Raw genomic sequence first — 18091 nt, 5'->3', positions numbered from 1 at the left:
TAAGATTGGGTTAAATATGTTTTTAGTCCCTAAACTATTGGCCGTTTCTGGTTTTCGTCCCTCTTCTAAAGTAAGGTATAATTTGGTCCTCATTCTTTAGAAAAACGTTCGTTTTAGTCCTCAAAATTTTGTTTTTAGTCCTCGTTTTAATCCTCAAAACGTTCGTTTTTTCGACTAAAACGAACGTTTTTTAAAAATTGAGGACTAAATTGTACCTTACTTTGAAAGACGGACGAAAACCAAAAACTGTCAATAGTTTAGGGACTAAAAACATATTTAACCCTTTAAGATTCCTTTAAGATTTGAATAGTATGTTTTTATTTTTCTTTCAAAATCGGTCAGAAAAAAGAAGCCCGGGAGTTCTCTTCTCACACTATCATCTCTCACACAAAACACTGCGGTTCCCTTTTCTCACACTGTCGTGAATTCCCTTTTTCCGGCAAAGCTATCGTCATCGGCGGCGAAACCCTTGTCGCAGTCATTGAAACCAAGCTCCTGGCGCTGGCGAAACCCTATTGTGGCCGACAAAGCCCTATTGTCGTCCCCAACAAAGGCTCAGACGAAGCTCCAAATGAAACCCTATTATAAAGCCGCTCTGAAGCTTTCAATTAAGGTAACCCATTCCTAATCCACTAAATATCGCCTCTTCATTGTTGTACAAACCACATAATGTCTCAAATTGAAGTTTATTTGGAATGTGGATTTGGGGCCATTGAAGCTGAGATAGTGATTGGGTGGGGTGGTTTTGTTTGGAAGAAGGGGTTGGATTCTTCACGGCCAGGTCTATCTGAATCAGTTTGGCCATAAGCTGTTTATCGAGGCTGAGTAACATGAGATAAGTGAGTTTTCTGATGAAGCAGATTACTTTTCTTTTGGCAAATGATGGCAGTTGGACAAACTTAAAGAAGAGAAGGGACGAGGATGAGGAGGCAGAGGATAAAGATGACTTGTACAATTTTATTTTTCAAAACAAGCTAACGGAATAATGCATTTGTCTGAAGAATGCCATTTCAGAAATCTCTTTACAATTATTTGTTCTTTTAAGATTAACTTATCAATGCCTCACACTGTGAAGGACAAATTTAGTGATTTCAGAAATGTCTGACTTTAACCAACTACCAAGCATGTTTTTTTCACAAGCTGAGCTTTCTTGTTGATGTTGGGTGAAGGTTTATCCAGGCATCGTGTAAATTTTAGTATGTTAAGGCAATCTAACGCTTCGCAACTTTGATTGTTTGGATAATCTGTTTAGTAGTTATCTTTAGTATCTTGACAAAAAAGTCACATGACATGCACGATGAAAAGCCAATTTTTAGTAACTACTAATAAATGAAAAGAAAGTGAGAACACGATCCTTAAACAACATAGCGAGCTTTCTCATTTGTTAAACATTTGTACTGCCTTTTTTGCAACTTTTCTGGTTCAACTTTTACCTTTTTACTGATTGTACCTGCGAATGTGATTACTCTCGGAACATTCTATCTTGAATAAAGAAATAAAGGCCCAACAGCCGATCTTTTTCTACTAATGAACTAGTGTTTTCCTTTGTTGGCTACAGATGTTGAATCATGTGAGTAATAATAGTAATAGCTGCACATTGCTGTTCGTAGTGAGGCACTACTCTAGAATTCAACCCCCAAGGCCTGTTTCTGTTAAACCAGTAATCAGAGTATCTAACAATATTGCTCGCCTGGATGCTCCTAAAAAAGGTCCAAAACCCAGACAGCTGTTATCATTGCCTCCTTTTCCTGGCCACCCCTTGCCTGCCAAGAGCTCAAATAGTGGTCCTGGACAGCGTGATTATGTTACTGCTGTCAATTGGATTAAGTATTACTTCAAGGGTACATGGGGTTCTGTCATTGAATCCCATTTCAGAGAGGGTCTTGTAAGTGTCTTGTACTTTATTGTATTTACACTTTATTTTAGCTGCTGCAGTGTTGTTAAATAGGTGCCATAGTGTTATCGTATAGTGAAATTTCTTGACTCCAAATTGCAACTCTTATTGCGTTGACTATCATTGTTATAGTTGCATCATGCGTCCTGCTTCATCTTGTCATGTTTGATAATTCTTCTGCCAATGGAACTTCTGAGTTAATGCAATGCCAAATTTTATTTGCAGACGGCTTATCTTTATATACACATAGAATTGATATATCATATATTTCAACAGTTATGTGACTTCCGCTATATGATATAGCTTTTTATTGGACTTCCTCTATTTTCTGCAACCCAGAATTGATAATACTAATGTGATGCCTAATCTATTATATTTGTCATTGCCTTAAATTGGTTGTACAATCTTTATTGGGACTTTTTTCTGGAAGAATTGGTGAGGTTGAGTCTCCACACCTATCCACCCACCCGTCTCCCACAAACAGAACTTGGTGCTTTCCGTCTCCCACAAACAGAACTTGGTGCTTTCACCTTCAATAAAAGAAGAAAAAAAGTAAGAATAAATAATAGAGCCAGTGCTCAATAAGCTAACCAAGATTATGACTTAGAAGTTAAAAATTAGAAAAAATCTCGTGCCAGTCAAACTCTGTGAGATAAGCAAGTTGGTCTGCTACTTGAGACAGTTCTGAAGATAAGAATCTAAAAGAGAGAAGTTCTCCACTTCTCACTAGCACATAAGGCTTTTGCATATAAATGACTTTTCTTTCCAAAGTACAAGTGTTTTAAAAATAGTCTAAGGAATTCCTTGTATAGGAGGCTTGAGGGAAGAAAAGGAGGCCAAATACTCCTCCTCTTATGCATGTAACCAAACGCAAGGTTACTAAGAAGTCTTATCTTGTTCCTTGCAAACTTCATACCCAAACAAAGGGTTTATTTCATGATAACTATTGCCTATTTTCTTTAAAATTTTCCTAACTTTGTAGAGCTCTTACTTTTGCCTCCCTCTCTTTATCTTCATCCATAGTTTGAAGTAATTCCTTCCTATTTATGATGACATCAGCTATTACATTTGAAGGGATATTCTTGTAAAACTCTATTTGCTTTGCAAATTGAAACAGCTAACAAGATATTAGCATCTACATTTCTGTATTAAATATTATTCAGTTCATGTTTAATGGTCAGATATAAAATAATAGATAAGTGTACTTACAGGCCTGGTTGCTAATTTCATATTCTAGGTGCAAATGGAGGACCTAGTTGCTGCTGACTCTTACACTCGGAAAGATACTCTGATGAAATCCATGCGAAAGGTATTCATGTCTATATCTATCCTGTTAATTCACTGTTTTCTATGAAAAAACCACTTTGGGTAATTTCCCCCCTTTGTCTCTGTATCAGTTTTTCAACAGCAGATTTTAGTCAATTGCCTTAGATTTGTTTTAGGTTTAATAATACTACAACTGTACAGCTTAAATGCAGATTAGACCTAATGAAGTGATGGAACGTGGTGCCAGAGTTCACGTTCCTGTATCAATTGCTGAGACTAGGATTTCCAAAAGATATGATGCTATTCCTTGTGGAACACTATATCCAAATGCTGACGAAATTAAGTATCTGCAAAGGCTTGTGATTTACAAGGTATACCCTTTCGTTCAATATCAAATTTATTTTATTTCTTACAGTCTTTTGTTGCTATTCTTATTATTCAATTCCATTAAAATAAATTTTATTTATTGCGAAATGCAATCAAATGTATTACTTTCAGGACTCAGCTATTATTGTGCTTAATAAACCTCCAAAGTTGCCGGTTAAGGTTCAAATTTCTATTCTTTCACATTTACAGTAATTCACTGAGTTTATTATGTGATTCTAATTTCTTGCTTATACTTTGTTAGGGGAGTTTACCAGTTCACAATAGCATGGACGCATTGGCAGCTGCTGCACTGTCCTATGATTATGATGAGGGCCCTAAACTAGTAAACTACTCTAACTCTTGTTCATCATTACAGTGGAACGATTTGGCATATATTTCATCATCTAACAAATGGATATTTATTCATTTAGATATGTTGCCCTTCCAGTTTTACAAAAATATTAGCAGAAGAAGATCTGTGGCCACTCTGAATGGTTTTTTCAATTTCATGGCTTAGTCCCGGTTTCTCATTGGATGACAAACCTTCAAGCCAACTATCAATAGGAATAGATTCATTTGAGGCACAGTCCTATAATTGAAACCATGACAAAGAATATGTCCTATGCTTAAAAAGAGATATAGACTCTCAATTACTCAATCTGTCTATTGAGTTTTGAATATTTTTTCTGCTTGTGTCCTTTTCTCTAACAATTATTACATCTGTTGTTGTTTGAATTTTTTCTTACAGTCCCATGTTCAAGATGTCAAGTCCTTGATGTGATTAGGTGTATTGGAGATAGTACACCGACTAAAGATGTGACTAAAGATTTTATGATGTTAAGTTAGGCTTAAAGTCCACTTTCTAAGAAATATTATAGTTTAGTTTGTTTGAAACTAGAAAAGATTTAAAAATACATAGATATTGATGACACTAAATGTAAGTATTTCATTCACCAATGTAAAGCTTTTAAAATTTGAAGATTTTTGCTTAATGTTTCTTAACTAACCTGAATTCCTGATTATTTTCTTCATAATGTCAAATGGTGTAGTTAAATTTTCAGCTCTTCTACTCTGTTAATATGTTTTAAACTGTGAAGTTGTTCAGTACAAATGGTTTTTTCATATTAAAGATACATACATAATTTTTTACTGGCCTTTTCAGGTTCACCGTCTTGACAGAGAGACCAGTGGCATCCTTTTACTGGGGAGAACTAAAGATAGTGCATCTCATCTCCAATGGTTGTTCACTAACATTAACAATGCCAAATCTTCTTGTAAGGTGCCTTACATACAATAAATAATACGTCTTGTTTAATTAGTGAATTTTTGAAAACACTCTGAACAACTGATTGATATTTTCATTTGAATTGTAACATTAATTGGCTATTTTAGGCTTGGAATGATGCATGTGAAGCTACGTATCAGAGGTATTGGGCATTGGTCATAGGGACTCCCAAAGAGAAGGAAGGCGTAATTCATGCTCCTCTTTCTAAGGTTTATGATCTCTTTCATTTTTATTCTCTTCTCTATATGCATTCAGTGATAACATGTTTTTAGTGGCTGCTACCTTCTAGTGTGTTGATTGTAAGCCTTCTTATTCCAGGTGCTTCTAAATGATGGGAAGACTGAGAGGATAATACTAGCTCACCATTCAAGTGTAGAACCACGCCAAGAGGCTGTAACTGAGTATCGGGTGCTTGGTCCAAAGATAAATGGATGCTCGTGGGTGGAGCTACGTCCTCTTACTTACAGGAAACATCAGGTATATTGGTTTCAATTTCTATTCTCTCTCTATCTCTCTGTTTACTACATGATGAATTCTGTATTGTTCCAATGTGGTAAGTTTATGGTATCAGTTAACTTTTAAAATAATTCCCTGTTTTAATATATTTCTGTTTTGCGAAGTAATATTTTAGCAAGAGAGTTCATGTGATTTCTGTTCCCATTTTCCAGTTGCGCGTCCATTGCGCTGAAGCACTTGGCACACCAATAGTGGGTGACTACAAGTATGGCTGGTTTGTGCACAGCCGATGGAAACAAATGCCGCGAATCGATATCGAGCCAACAACTGGAAAACCATACAAGTTGCGTAGGCCAGAAGGCCTTGATGTTCAGAAGGGAAGTGTTTTATCGAAGGTTCCTCTATTGCATCTTCACTGCAGAGAACTTGTGCTCCCCAACATCGCTAAGTTTCTACAAGTTTTGAACAATAGTTCAGAAGAACTACAGAGTTCATTCAGCCAGCAGCCTGATGTTCTTCGATTTGTGGCAACAATGCCATCCCACATGAGAATTAGTTGGAATCTTATGTCATCGTATTTAGTCTGAACTTAATTGCATGATGCAATTTGTTAATCAACTCAAGGGAAAATAAATGGTGGTCACTAGTATTTAATAGTTTAGGCAAATGTATACTTTGCTGTTCAAAATTTCGGATGTTACTACATCATAGGTTGAAGTCCAAGTACATTGAAGTAACATACTGAAACTTCTTTGATTTGTCAAAGTTCTCTTTTTGACGACTTGAATATATCTGCTTCAGTGTACTCATGTTTTTAATTTGTTCATATTCTGGAGACTTTTATTATTGGTCACCAGATCATATCAAGATATGTACTGTCTAAAATTTGCTTCCATTGTATACTTTGAAATACGCAATAAAAATGTTTTTTGCATTAAGGTTGACTTCACAACAATAAGCTTTCGTTGTATATTCCGATAATGAACTTTGTGGAATTGAACAATGAAAATGCATTTATGACAAATGAAGAAATATGCATTTATATTTTTATATCTCGATAAAACATTATTAAAATATATAATGACAATGTGTATTGATGTATCAAGAAGATTATTTTTTTTATATTTACTTAGAAATATTTAAAGTCACGCCCTTAAGAAAAAAACATTTTTATTATGTATGTTAAAAATTACCACTGGACTGCACTTCTATTATGTAATTAGTATGAGTTAATTTATAGTATACAAGGTGATTTTCATTTTTATAATATTTTTCTCTAAACTGCTTAAGAGAAAAATTGCTGAGTGATTTTTTTATGCTTAACGGTCTCATTCAATCCTTTGAATCTGAAATCTTAAACTTTATGTCTTCACTTAAAATTTGAAAAACACTGTTAGATGGCACATACTTCTCCAAAATCAGAATCTCCCGAAACCATGAAACGCAGCGTTTCTCACAGCACCACCACCTCTTAATCGCACGAACCGCTCCTTTTCTTGTTGAACCGAACCGGAGACACACACAACAACTACTTCATTTTGATTTAGGTAACCCACTCACTGCGTCATATCATATTCCATAATTTTCCTATTAAAAAAAATCATATTCTATCATTTATTATTTTATTTCAATTGCATGGTTCCAAATATTCACACACTTGCGAGCTATTACTGTAAACTTATAATATAAATAATAAGCCTTGTAAACATGGTTTTACTTGTAGATTAAGAGCAACGTGACTTAAAGGTTTAGTACGAGGATATAAACATAGGGTTTAGGATTTTGGTTTCGTTGGAATTTGAATGTTGCAAGGTGCTATAGAGACTGTATTACAGTAGCAGTAGTGTTGTTGTGTCTTGTTGGATATCTGCAATTCAATTCAAGTTTGTATGTTCATATATATACGTAGTAAATTGGATCCATTGTGTTATAAGTACGGATTGAAAAGCCAATTCCACCTAACACTGCAAAATCTTGTAATCTAAGACTCATCCAATTGGATCAGATTTTTAATATTCCATTAAGGAACCAAAGAATTCATCCTTAACTTCCTATCCTTCATCCTTACTTAGGCTTCCATTCCAATTCAAGCATCACTAATCTGCAAGATAAAGCAAAAAGCACTAGTGAGGCACGAGAGAAGAGGCAGAATAAAAGGAAATTCAAGAAAGCTACTTTTAATTTTTTTAATTTTTTAGGTATTTGATTTATTTGAAAGAGTCTGTTAATGTTGTTTGAGTTTTAAATTCATTTTATCCCAAAGGGTTTGGTTGGATAATAATATATCCAAATGAAGGATCAAGTTTTCTGGTTGGCCCCCGTGTTATCCGTAGCCTTCACTCACAAATTTGCTGAGCAAATGGGTATATAATGAAGAGGTTCTCTGCGTGCTGCTTCACAAGCAGAATCTCTAAGTTTCACTCTCAAAGGAAGCATAACCAATCTCAATCTCAGGTATCCTACCACTGAGGGTAGTTTCTTTCTGTGTCAAAGCTTAAAATCTTTCAGATTGTCTTTGCTTAATGATTCTTGTTTTTTTAGTTATGAATTGCTCATGCCTCTGGCATTTCTGCTTTAGCACCCCTTGATTAGTTAGCCTATTCCTTTTATTAATGAAGGTTGTCCTGCATTAACCACATTGCCTAATTTGGTAGCTTCACAAGGGATGGAGTCTGAGATCATGCCTCTCAGATGACCATTACAAGCTTCATTCTTAAGTTTTCTTATGGCAAAATAAAACAAATCTAATTAGCCAGCAGATAAAACAATATATACAGTTCAAAAGTTATGGAAGGTCACATTTGGGAATTAGGGGAGTTCTTCCCAATATGCTAAACACATAACCTGTATAAATCATGCACAGAGTTCTTTCTTTCTTTGACAGATCATGGCAGGAAACATGTCTGATTCAAGTGGGAGCAAGGGTGCAAATATTTTACTTAATCATGACTTTTCTAGAGGGCTGAACTCTTGGCATCTCAATTCCTGCACTGGCTATGTAATTTCAGCTGAATCAGGTGCTCAAGGAGGAATATCGATGGAGTTGGGTGCTAATTATGCTGTTATTACTGACAGAAAGGAATGCTGGCAAGGCCTTGAGCAAGACATCACAGACAGAATTTCCACTGGTTACACTTACACAGTTTTGGCTTGTGTGGGAGTATCCAGTGTTTCTCAGGGATCTAGTGATGTTCTAGCTACTCTGAAACTAGAATATCACGATTCAGCTACTAGTTACTTGTTCATTGGAAGGTATTGTGATTTCATTGTATCTTCTTCCTTGTTTTGAAGAAATTCTGGAAAACGCCCTTACATTACCATGATTTTCTGCAGAACTTCTGTTAATAAGGATAGCTGGGAGAAGTTGGAAGGGAAATTCTCATTATCAACTATGCCTGATCGGGTTGTATTTTACTTGGAAGGACCTGCTCCAGGAGTTGATCTTCTCATACGATCAGTAGAAATAAATTGTTCCACTTCGAATAATGATGTAGGTTATGAAGTTATGTATTCATGGAAATGTTATTTCTCTGTGCAATTCTACATACTGACATAGTCTAATACTCTGATAAATATCAAGCTCATGCTTGTGCATTGGTTATTACTTCTTCTGTGGTCTGATTGAAATTGCAATAAATATTTGTTAGTGTAATTATAAGTCTTGTCGAATCTGTATGTTTTCAACTTACTAAGTGTACCTTTTTCCTCTTATTTTAAAAGACCACAGGCCCAGCATGTGTTTCAGCGGGAGATGAGAACATCATCATCAACCCGCAATTTGATGATGGTCTGAATAACTGGTCTGGAAGAGGCTGCAAGATTGTGTTGCATGATTCCATGAATGATGGAAAAATTGTTCCAAAATCAGGGAAATTCTTTGCATCTGCGACAGAACGGACACAGAACTGGAATGGAATTCAGCAAGATATCACTGGACGCGTGCAGCGCAAACTGGCCTATGAGGTCACTGCTTTAGTTAGAATTTTTGGAAACAATGTCTCTACTGCTGATGTACGGGCTACTTTGTGGGTCCAAGCACCAGATCTTAAAGAACAGTATATAGGCATTGCAAAGTTAGTATCTGTCTTATTTTTCTATCACTGTACAAGAATCTGATGCATAGCATGGCTGTTTATTATTCTTGAATCTTGATAAACAAAACAGAAAGAAATTTGTAGTATGTTTTAGTGATATATTAACATTAGCATGCTACTTTAACATTTCTTCCGCTTGCTGAACAAAGTTGGTGTGTTCTGAAGTTTGCAGGCAACAGATAAGGATTGGGTTACTCTGCAGGGAAAATTCCTTCTAAATGGTTCTCCATCAAAAGTGGTCCTTTACTTAGAGGGCCCCCCTCCAGGAACTGACATTCTTCTCAATAATTTGGTCTTAAAGCACGCAGCTAAAACAGCTCCTTCAACCCCACCAGATGTAAAGGTTGTACATTTGCAGCATTCTTATTTCGTAAATTACTTTGATAACATTAATGCTAGTGTTTTCTGAACATTTGTTTTGCACAAGCATTGCAAAAGCTTATATAATTTGGTTGTGCTTTCAATTCTATGTTACAAGCACCTAAAAGTTGATTTTGTTTTGCAGAATGTTACTTTTGGGGTTAATATAATTCAAAACAGCAATCTAGCTGATGGCACCAATGGATGGTTTCCCCTTGGCAATTGCACTTTAAGTGTTAAAAGTGGTTCACCACATATAATTCCACCAATGGCAAGAGATTCTCTTGGTCCTCATGAACTCTTAAATGGGCGGTATATCCTAGTAACTAATCGAACACAAACATGGATGGGTCCAGCCCAGATCATCACTGATAAAGTGAAACTCTTTTTGACTTATCAAGTGTCTGCTTGGGTCCGGATTGGCTCAGGATCATCAGGGCCACAGAATGTGAATGTTGCTCTTGGTGTTGACAACCAGTGGGTCAATGGAGGACAAACTGAGGTTTCTGATGACACGTGGCATGAAATAGGAGGGTCCTTCAGAATTGAAAAACAGCCATCAAAGGTTATGGTTTATGTCCAAGGTCCTGCTTCTGGTGTAGACTTAATGGTGGCTGGACTTCAAATTTTTCCTGTGGATAGACATGCAAGATTTAGATATTTAAAGATCCAAACAGATAAGGTGAGAATAGCTTCAGAAACATATGGAATGTTCCCAAATTGCCTTGCACTTGAATTTGTTTGCTTAATACCCCTCCCTTGGCCATACTCGAACAAAAAGAGAATAAAATATGCAGAATAAGTTATATGCAGATGATATAATAACTTCTAGAGGTTAATGCTCAGGCATGGTGCCTGCATATAGATCAGCAAATTTACCATTAACCTGTCCGAAGGATTGATTGATGTATGATACCGAGACGTGTTTACCTCCCTTTGTTTTACATATATCATGAATTGCTCAATCTCTAAAATCGGCTTACGATTACTAAAAAGCATAATTTTAAATATGAACAAAACAAAATTTTCCATGCTGGAAATTAATGTTACATATATTTCAGACTGTAGTACTTTATCATCACCTCAATTCTCCATTCTTCATTGCTAAGATAAGTGATGTTCTGCATTATTTTTGTATGCATTTTAATTTATACTGACTTGCTGCACTGCAGATACGTAAACGTGAGGTTGTACTGAAATTCTCTGGGCTGGACTCTGGCAGCTACGCTAACACCTCAGTGCAAGTTAGACAAACACAGAATGATTTCCCAATTGGAACATGCATCAGTAGATCAAACATTGACAATGAAGACTTTGTTGACTTCATGGTGAAGCATTTTAACTGGGCTGTGTTTGGAAACGAGTTAAAGTGGTATTGGACAGAGCCACAACAAGGGAACTTCAATTACAAGGATGCTGATGATCTGATAAGCCTGTGTCAGAAGCACAATATTCAAACTCGTGGTCATTGTATCTTCTGGGATGTGGATGGAGTGGTTCAGCAGTGGATCAAATCACTGAACAACAACGATTTGATGACGGCTGTCCAGAACCGCCTAAACGGGCTTCTGACTCGTTACAAGGGCAAGTTTAGTCACTATGATGTCAACAATGAAATGCTGCATGGTTCATTCTTTCAAGATAGGCTAGGAAAGGATATAAGGGCTAACATGTTCAAAACTGCAAACCAGCTAGACCCTTCTGCTACACTCTTTGTGAATGATTATCATGTTGAGGATGGATGTGACACCAGATCATGTCCTGATAAGTACATCCATCATATTCTTGATTTGCAAGAGCAAGGTGCCCCAGTTGGAGGAATTGGAATACAAGGCCACATAGATAGTCCAATAGGGCCTATTGTGAGTTCTTCCCTTGACAAGTTGGGTATTCTTGGTCTGCCTATATGGTTCACTGAGCTTGATGTGTCTTCCATCAATGAATATGTCAGAGCAGATGATCTTGAAGTTATGCTGCGTGAAGCCATGGCTCATCCTGCAGTAGAAGGCATAATGCTGTGGGGTTTTTGGGAGCTGTTTATGAGTAGGGACAATGCACACTTGGTGAATGCAGAAGGTGACATCAATGAGGCAGGGAAAAGGTTTCTAGCTCTAAAACAGGAGTGGCTCTCTCACAGCCGTGGCCATGTTGATGAACAAGGCCAATACAACTTAAGAGGCTTTCATGGAACATACAATGTCCAAGTTGTGACCCCATCAAAGAAAATTTCTAAGACATTTGTTCTTGACAAAGGTGACACGCCACTGGTGGTATCCATTGATTTATAACCATACTATGATGTTGCTGTCTTTTTTATATCCTTGGGTTGGATGAAGCACTATGTTGTTGGTTTATTGTTGTGGATTTGAGTTGTCTGCAGTCTGCACAACTTCACAAAATCTCATCAAAAAAGAAAAATACTGTTTCACCATTTTATAAATATACCTGTAAGAACTGAAAAATAAATGAAAATGATACTGGTCTGAACTAATAAACAGCGTACAATCCTATCCCTGTGGCTCATTCTATTATTAATTGCTTTTCATTTCAAACTTTTTACTTGTGATTTCGGGTTAAGGCATCTTCTTCTTGCACCTACATAATTTTAACCTACACTCCCCATACACTTGAAAACTTCAATATTTAGGATTTTCAGTTTTAGTTCATAAATGTATAATCCGGAAACGTTCCGGAATGTATGCTCCTGAATACAAATTTCAGATTATATTTTTTGAAATAAAAATAAATATACATTCTTAATTGCATAATCTTTTATATTTCTTTAATAGTATTCAGAATGCACTAGCGAGAACAAAAGCAAAGAAGATGAAAAGAAAAAGATAAGGATAAATAAGTTATTTTCATTACTGCACGGGGTGCACGTTGCAGTGTGTGGGGGTGGAGGAAGGAGCTGTCTCGATTTAGTCTATAATGGGCAAATACGTTTTGGGCCAAGCCTATTTGACACCTATTCAAGGTTCTACCTTCCTACACCCCAATGATTATTTTAACACCTCCATAGATTTTGGATTAGACTCTCTGGAATTTAAATATGAGAGGTATCCCAAGAAAATTGCGGGTGTAAAAAAGAAACAATCTATATTCAAAATTCTAAGTCCCCAGTCTTTAGTGAGTTATGAGTGGTCAGCTATTTTTAAATATATAAAAAATTAAAATAACAAAATGATTTAGTTTTGTATAACATATTAATAAAATGCTTTTGATAGTTATAAACTAAATATATCTATATTGTTTTTTGTACCTTAATATATATATTACAAATATAACGAAGTGTGTCAATTATAGAAATAAAATAAATTGTATAAGTTATAACAATAGGTAAGTTCATAAAGAAACCGATACCCATAAAATATTAACCTTAAATATGAAATTAACAATATATGTATCAAACTTATTTTTTATAATTTATCAATTATAAAATTTAAGTAATAAAATATACCTACCATGACAAATCCCCTCCAAACTAATAAAATTGAGTCCAATTAAGTCTAACCAAAATAAGCTTTGATGAAAATATTCACATTTTAACTCAACTTGTTCATCGAATTAATTAGGTTAGTTTATCAAACCAGTCTATCGACATAAATTTATTTTGATGCCCTAATAAATATTGTTATTAAAAGCAAGTTTACACTAGCATGCAACTTGAGTTAGGTAGGTTTGGATATTATTAAAGGAGCATGATAGTTTGACACTATCATTTATTTCTACTCCCATTTGACAAATATTATTAGCTTAGTGTGAATTTTTGTTTACATTTATTTTTATTTTGTTAAATATAATATTTTATTATTAAAAGGAATCATGAGAAAATATTAGTGTCAAAAAGTATAATTTTTTAAAAATTTCAGATTTATATGATATTTGTCCCTAAAATTATGAATGCTAAGAAGGTGTAATGTCCCAAACACCTCTATTAATAACACAAATAGGCCGATTCCCTAAACCAACTTCGTGAAATGGCTTATATAAAAGGAATATTACTAGAAGAGTGGTCTAAAACTTAAGTACTTTTTCCTTTAACCATATAAACCACGATAAAACTTAGATTTTGATCTTTTTATCCTTTTGATAACTAAAATATTAAATGTGTAATTAAATTTTTAGAGACTAAAATCACTAAAAAAACATTCTTGTTATTATGAATTTATGTATTCCTCTTCCTACTTTACAAATACTATAATTAACTAATTATAAATGTGTTTGACCAAACTGTAGAGAAAAATAAAATAAAATAAAATGAATTTCAATAAGTTTTTTACGTAATCTTTCAAATAATTTATTTTTAATTTGTATATCAACCACCTCTAGCTTATAGAAAAACACATTTTATTTTTTGAGGAATTTATTTAAATTAACCTTTCTCTTATTTTTTTAAGAAAATTTATACATTACTATGTGTAGAAAATATTTAGACAGATCAATTTTTCATTTTTATCATTTTTACTCTTATTTATTATTTATTGGTGTTAGTGTCTATAGTCAGTCTAATGTTTGGTAAAAGAAATAGTGTAATTAATATATATATATATATATATATATATATATATATATATATATATATATATATATATATATATATATATATATATATATATCTTTTAATTGGATATTATTTTTTCAAACTTTTTTCTCATATGTTTTTTTAAACCTAGTATAACGTTTTACAAAAGAAAATTATCATATTATCAGAATTATAAACATATTCGAGATTTAAAGGTTCTTATGGGAATATACAACATAAAAAGAATAATAATGAATTATCATTTGAAAGTATATGCTTTCACTCTCACTAATTTGTTTCTGTATTAAATATTATTATTGCAAGAATATACACACAGGGATGCAAAGGTGAATCAATATAAAATAAAACATATTAATATATAAGTATCCATCATTATACACATATAATTGTGTTTATATCAAGATTACATTATATTTAAATATAATATTTTCTATTAGATTACATTATATTTAATAATATTTTCTATTGTGCTTACAATTAATAAGATTTTAACTAATAAATAAAAAAGTTTTACAAGTGTAACACATGACATAAAACTTACGAAACTTCTTGTTGGAATCAATTAATATAAAAAAAATAATATCTTTCACGGTAAACACACTTCAAATAAGTGTAAAAAGTTAAATAAAATCACTTAGCATTTCAAGTTCTATATCTACAAATTATCAAAGTATCATTATTCAGTATACAATTGTTTTAGCAAAATTTATAAACCTTCGTATAATGTTTTTTAACAAAATTATAAACTCTTGTACAATTTTTGTGAACAAAATTACAAATCTTCAATAACACACAATTACATATGACAAGAGACCTGGACTAGGATGAATTTCATTATCTCATACCCATCACAAAAAAAAAATTATCTTCATCCCCATATCAAAAGGTATAATATTTTTATTACATCTCCATCTTTATTGAGTAATAGATATATACTCATACTTATGCCCGCTTTCTTACTATTTCAATATTAACTAATTAAATTTTATAAAAAAATAAAAAATCATGATAATAGAAATATGATATTATCAAATATTCAATATCAAATGATGTATTTTTTTTAAATATCAAATATTTAAAAAGAAATTATAACTATATACATTTTAAATTAGAGTACAAAATTTTCTGAGAGCCCAAATATTTATTAAGTTTGCAAAGATCAATGAAACAAAATTTATATAATAAAAAATATATTTAAAAAATTATAAAAAAAAACAAATATCCTCCAAGTTTAAAAATATTTTAAATATCTTTTTACTTCATTTTTCTAAATTCTAATTAAATCTTGTTTTGATACAATAATAAAATTTATAATATACCACATAAACAAAATCGCACAATAAGTAAAGATTAAATTAATAACAATTGAAATTTAACATAGAGATTTCATCTTTTTAATTTCAATATATGATGAATGATGATAAACAATATTCATGACTAAGTTATTATATTATAATAAATAAAAGGTCTTTATACAATTACAACGATAAAATTAAACTTATGAAATTAGTTAAGAAAAATATAATTATATAAGAATATTAATAAGAGTAAAAATGATTACGTTTTAAAAAAAAAATTGATACATCATTCATTGAAATTGCACAAAGAAAAACAAATGTATAATTAAGGATATGATAAGATGAAAAGTACCTTAGATCTAAGGAAAACTCTTTAGATATCGAAGTAGTTAAACGGTTAAGAAAAAACAAAAATTGTTTTAGAAAAAAAAAAAGTTCTTCCTATGAAATAAAATTAAATATCAAAGAGAATAAAAAGATAAGTTTTATATATTAAGCTTAATTAGTTATTTAGTCCTCTAATGTGTTGGTTCAACTCAATTTGGTCTCCTTATTATTTTTTGGTTTAATTTTGTCCTCCAATTGTTTAAAAATATTCAATTTAGTCATTTCGGGTAGGTTAACATTAACATTATTTGTACATACCACGTGTCAATTCTTGAAATTTTTACTATTTTTTAATTTATTTTTATTTTAAAAATATTTAAATCGTCATGTGTCAGGTCATGATCATGTCACATAATAGTGACATGTGTTAATGCTATTGTCATATTGTAGTGGTTGTTTTTAATTTACTTGAGTATCAATACCACTCATTAAAGGTCATACTAACCACCTAGTTAAAGCCACTCATCTAGGATCAATACTTAGATACACATATACTAGCATATATATATATATATATGTGTGTGTGTGTGTGTGTGTGTGTGTGTGTGTGTGTGTGTGTGTGTGTGTGTGTGTGTGTGTGTGTGTGGTGTGTGTGTGTGTGTGTGTGTGTGTGTGTGTGTGTGTGTGTGTGTGTGTGTGTGTGTGTGTGTGTGTGTGTGTGTGTGTGTGTGTGTGTGTGTGTGTGTGTGTGTGTGTGTGTGTGTGTGTGTGTGTGTGTGTGTGTGTGTGTGTGTGTGTGTGTGTGTGTGTGTGTGTGTGTGTGTGTGTGTGTGTGTGTGTGTGTGTGTGTGTGTGTGTGTGTGTGTGTGTGTGTGTGTGTGTGTGTGTGTGTGTGTGTGTGTGTGTGTGTGTGTGTGTGTGTGTGTGTGTGTGTGTGTGTGTGTGTGTGTGTGTGTGTGGTGTGTGTGTGTGTGTGTGTGTGTGTGTGTGTGTGTGTGTGTGTGTGTGTGTGTGTGTGTGTGTGTGTGTGTGTGTGTGTGTGTGTGTGTGTGTGTGTGTATAACATACCCACCTAGGATCCCTCACCCACCAATGGCCACCCAAAAAGGAAATATACCATGCATACATCATGCCATGAATCTTAACATTGATCATACCTTTTATACATCATAAATGTAACAATAAACATGTATAAAAGTATATAATATAACAAAACATCATCACACTTTCAACAAAATCACTTAAGCGAACTCTTCTCTCTTAAGCAACTTCTTAAACAAAAATAAATACCCATTATGCTTTAGCAACACACTTGTCGTGTAAGCAACATACTCTAGAGTTTCCCTCACTCTAACGACCACCTCATCGCTTAAGCATCAATCACTTGAGTATTACAGCCAACACTTGAGTAACACCACTTTGTTTAGATTAATTCAACAAGTTCTAAAGAACTCTTTCACCACCTTAGGACACTTTAACATCATTTAGTACTCGAGTGTTCATGACATGTGTCATATAGTACATGTTATACATGTGAGTATCACATTTACACTGCATTTAAACATTCAAAACAATGCTTGAGTCACAAATCATATAGCTTGAGTGTTTATCCAACGCTTAAATGATGTGCTTGTAGAGAAACAAAATCCTCTCAATCTTTCTCTTGCTCAAGGTACAAACCATCACTTAAGCAATTTCCCATGTTGTTTGATCAACCAACACATCACTTGAATGATATAAGATGATTAGTGTAATTATGCACATCGTTTGGGCCTTGCCTGCATGTCACTCAAGTAAATTTGACTCGAGAACAACCTCAATCCGTATTTCTCAACATTTTCATTCATCACCAACATCTCACAATTTTCTTTTCTTTTCAACATCATATACAAGTTTGATTTTATAGATACAACAATATACTTCCAAACATGTCAATTCACAACGTTGTCATATGTTTTAAATTTTATCAAACTTGGTATAATTCACGTATCTGAATTAGTCATAACATTGTACAAAATCTCTTCTCACAATCCAACAACAAATCTTCCAAAAGATCAACCCCACATTGACAACATCTCTCCTCTTAAACATCCACCAAAGAAAAGGAGGAAAAAATTAAAACACTACGAAGATTGAATATACTTACCCGAAATTAGATTCAATCAGTACAAAATATTTTAAACTTTTTTGGCTATTCAA

At 33.4% G+C, this 18091-nt stretch overlaps 2 protein-coding genes across 5 annotated transcripts; both read left to right on the top strand.

The window, feature by feature from the left end:
• Nucleotides 1–337: 337 nt before the first annotated feature.
• Nucleotides 338–6072, top strand: LOC124825421 (Pseudouridine synthase family protein). Of its 2 annotated transcripts, XM_088099309.1 has the most exons (10): nucleotides 338–613; nucleotides 1559–1885; nucleotides 3132–3203; nucleotides 3373–3531; nucleotides 3659–3706; nucleotides 3789–3869; nucleotides 4689–4805; nucleotides 4919–5020; nucleotides 5130–5288; nucleotides 5480–6072. In XM_088099309.1, the coding sequence occupies exons 1-10, from the start codon at nucleotides 572–574 to the stop codon at nucleotides 5852–5854; spliced, it is 1482 nt and encodes a 493-aa protein (XP_087955435.1). In that variant the 5' UTR covers nucleotides 338–571; the 3' UTR covers nucleotides 5855–6072. The 2 variants fall into 2 exon arrangements, with proteins under 2 accessions (XP_087955435.1, XP_087955438.1); XM_088099312.1 differs by lacking the exon at nucleotides 1559–1885.
• A 583-nt stretch (nucleotides 6073–6655) lies between these two features.
• LOC124825420 (endo-1,4-beta-xylanase 1-like) lies at nucleotides 6656–12248 on the top strand. Of its 3 annotated transcripts, XM_047298025.2 has the most exons (8): nucleotides 6656–6814; nucleotides 7531–7721; nucleotides 8152–8519; nucleotides 8601–8757; nucleotides 8988–9340; nucleotides 9527–9704; nucleotides 9867–10403; nucleotides 10894–12248. In XM_047298025.2, the coding sequence occupies exons 2-8, from the start codon at nucleotides 7638–7640 to the stop codon at nucleotides 12007–12009; spliced, it is 2793 nt and encodes a 930-aa protein (XP_047153981.2). In that variant the 5' UTR covers nucleotides 6656–6814; nucleotides 7531–7637; the 3' UTR covers nucleotides 12010–12248. The 3 variants fall into 3 exon arrangements, with proteins under 3 accessions (XP_047153981.2, XP_047153985.2, XP_087955432.1); XM_047298029.2 differs by lacking the exon at nucleotides 7531–7721 and having other exon boundaries at nucleotides 6661–6814; XM_088099306.1 differs by lacking the exon at nucleotides 6656–6814 and having other exon boundaries at nucleotides 6972–7721; nucleotides 8276–8519; nucleotides 10894–12247.
• Nucleotides 12249–18091: the final 5843 nt, after the last annotated feature.

Source organism: Vigna umbellata, chromosome 1 (assembly GCF_029865625.1).
Source record: "Vigna umbellata cultivar VRB3 chromosome 1, Vumbellata_1.0, whole genome shotgun sequence".
Taxonomy (NCBI): Eukaryota; Viridiplantae; Streptophyta; class Magnoliopsida; order Fabales; family Fabaceae; genus Vigna; species Vigna umbellata.
This window is presented reverse-complemented; position numbering and strand designations above follow the sequence as displayed.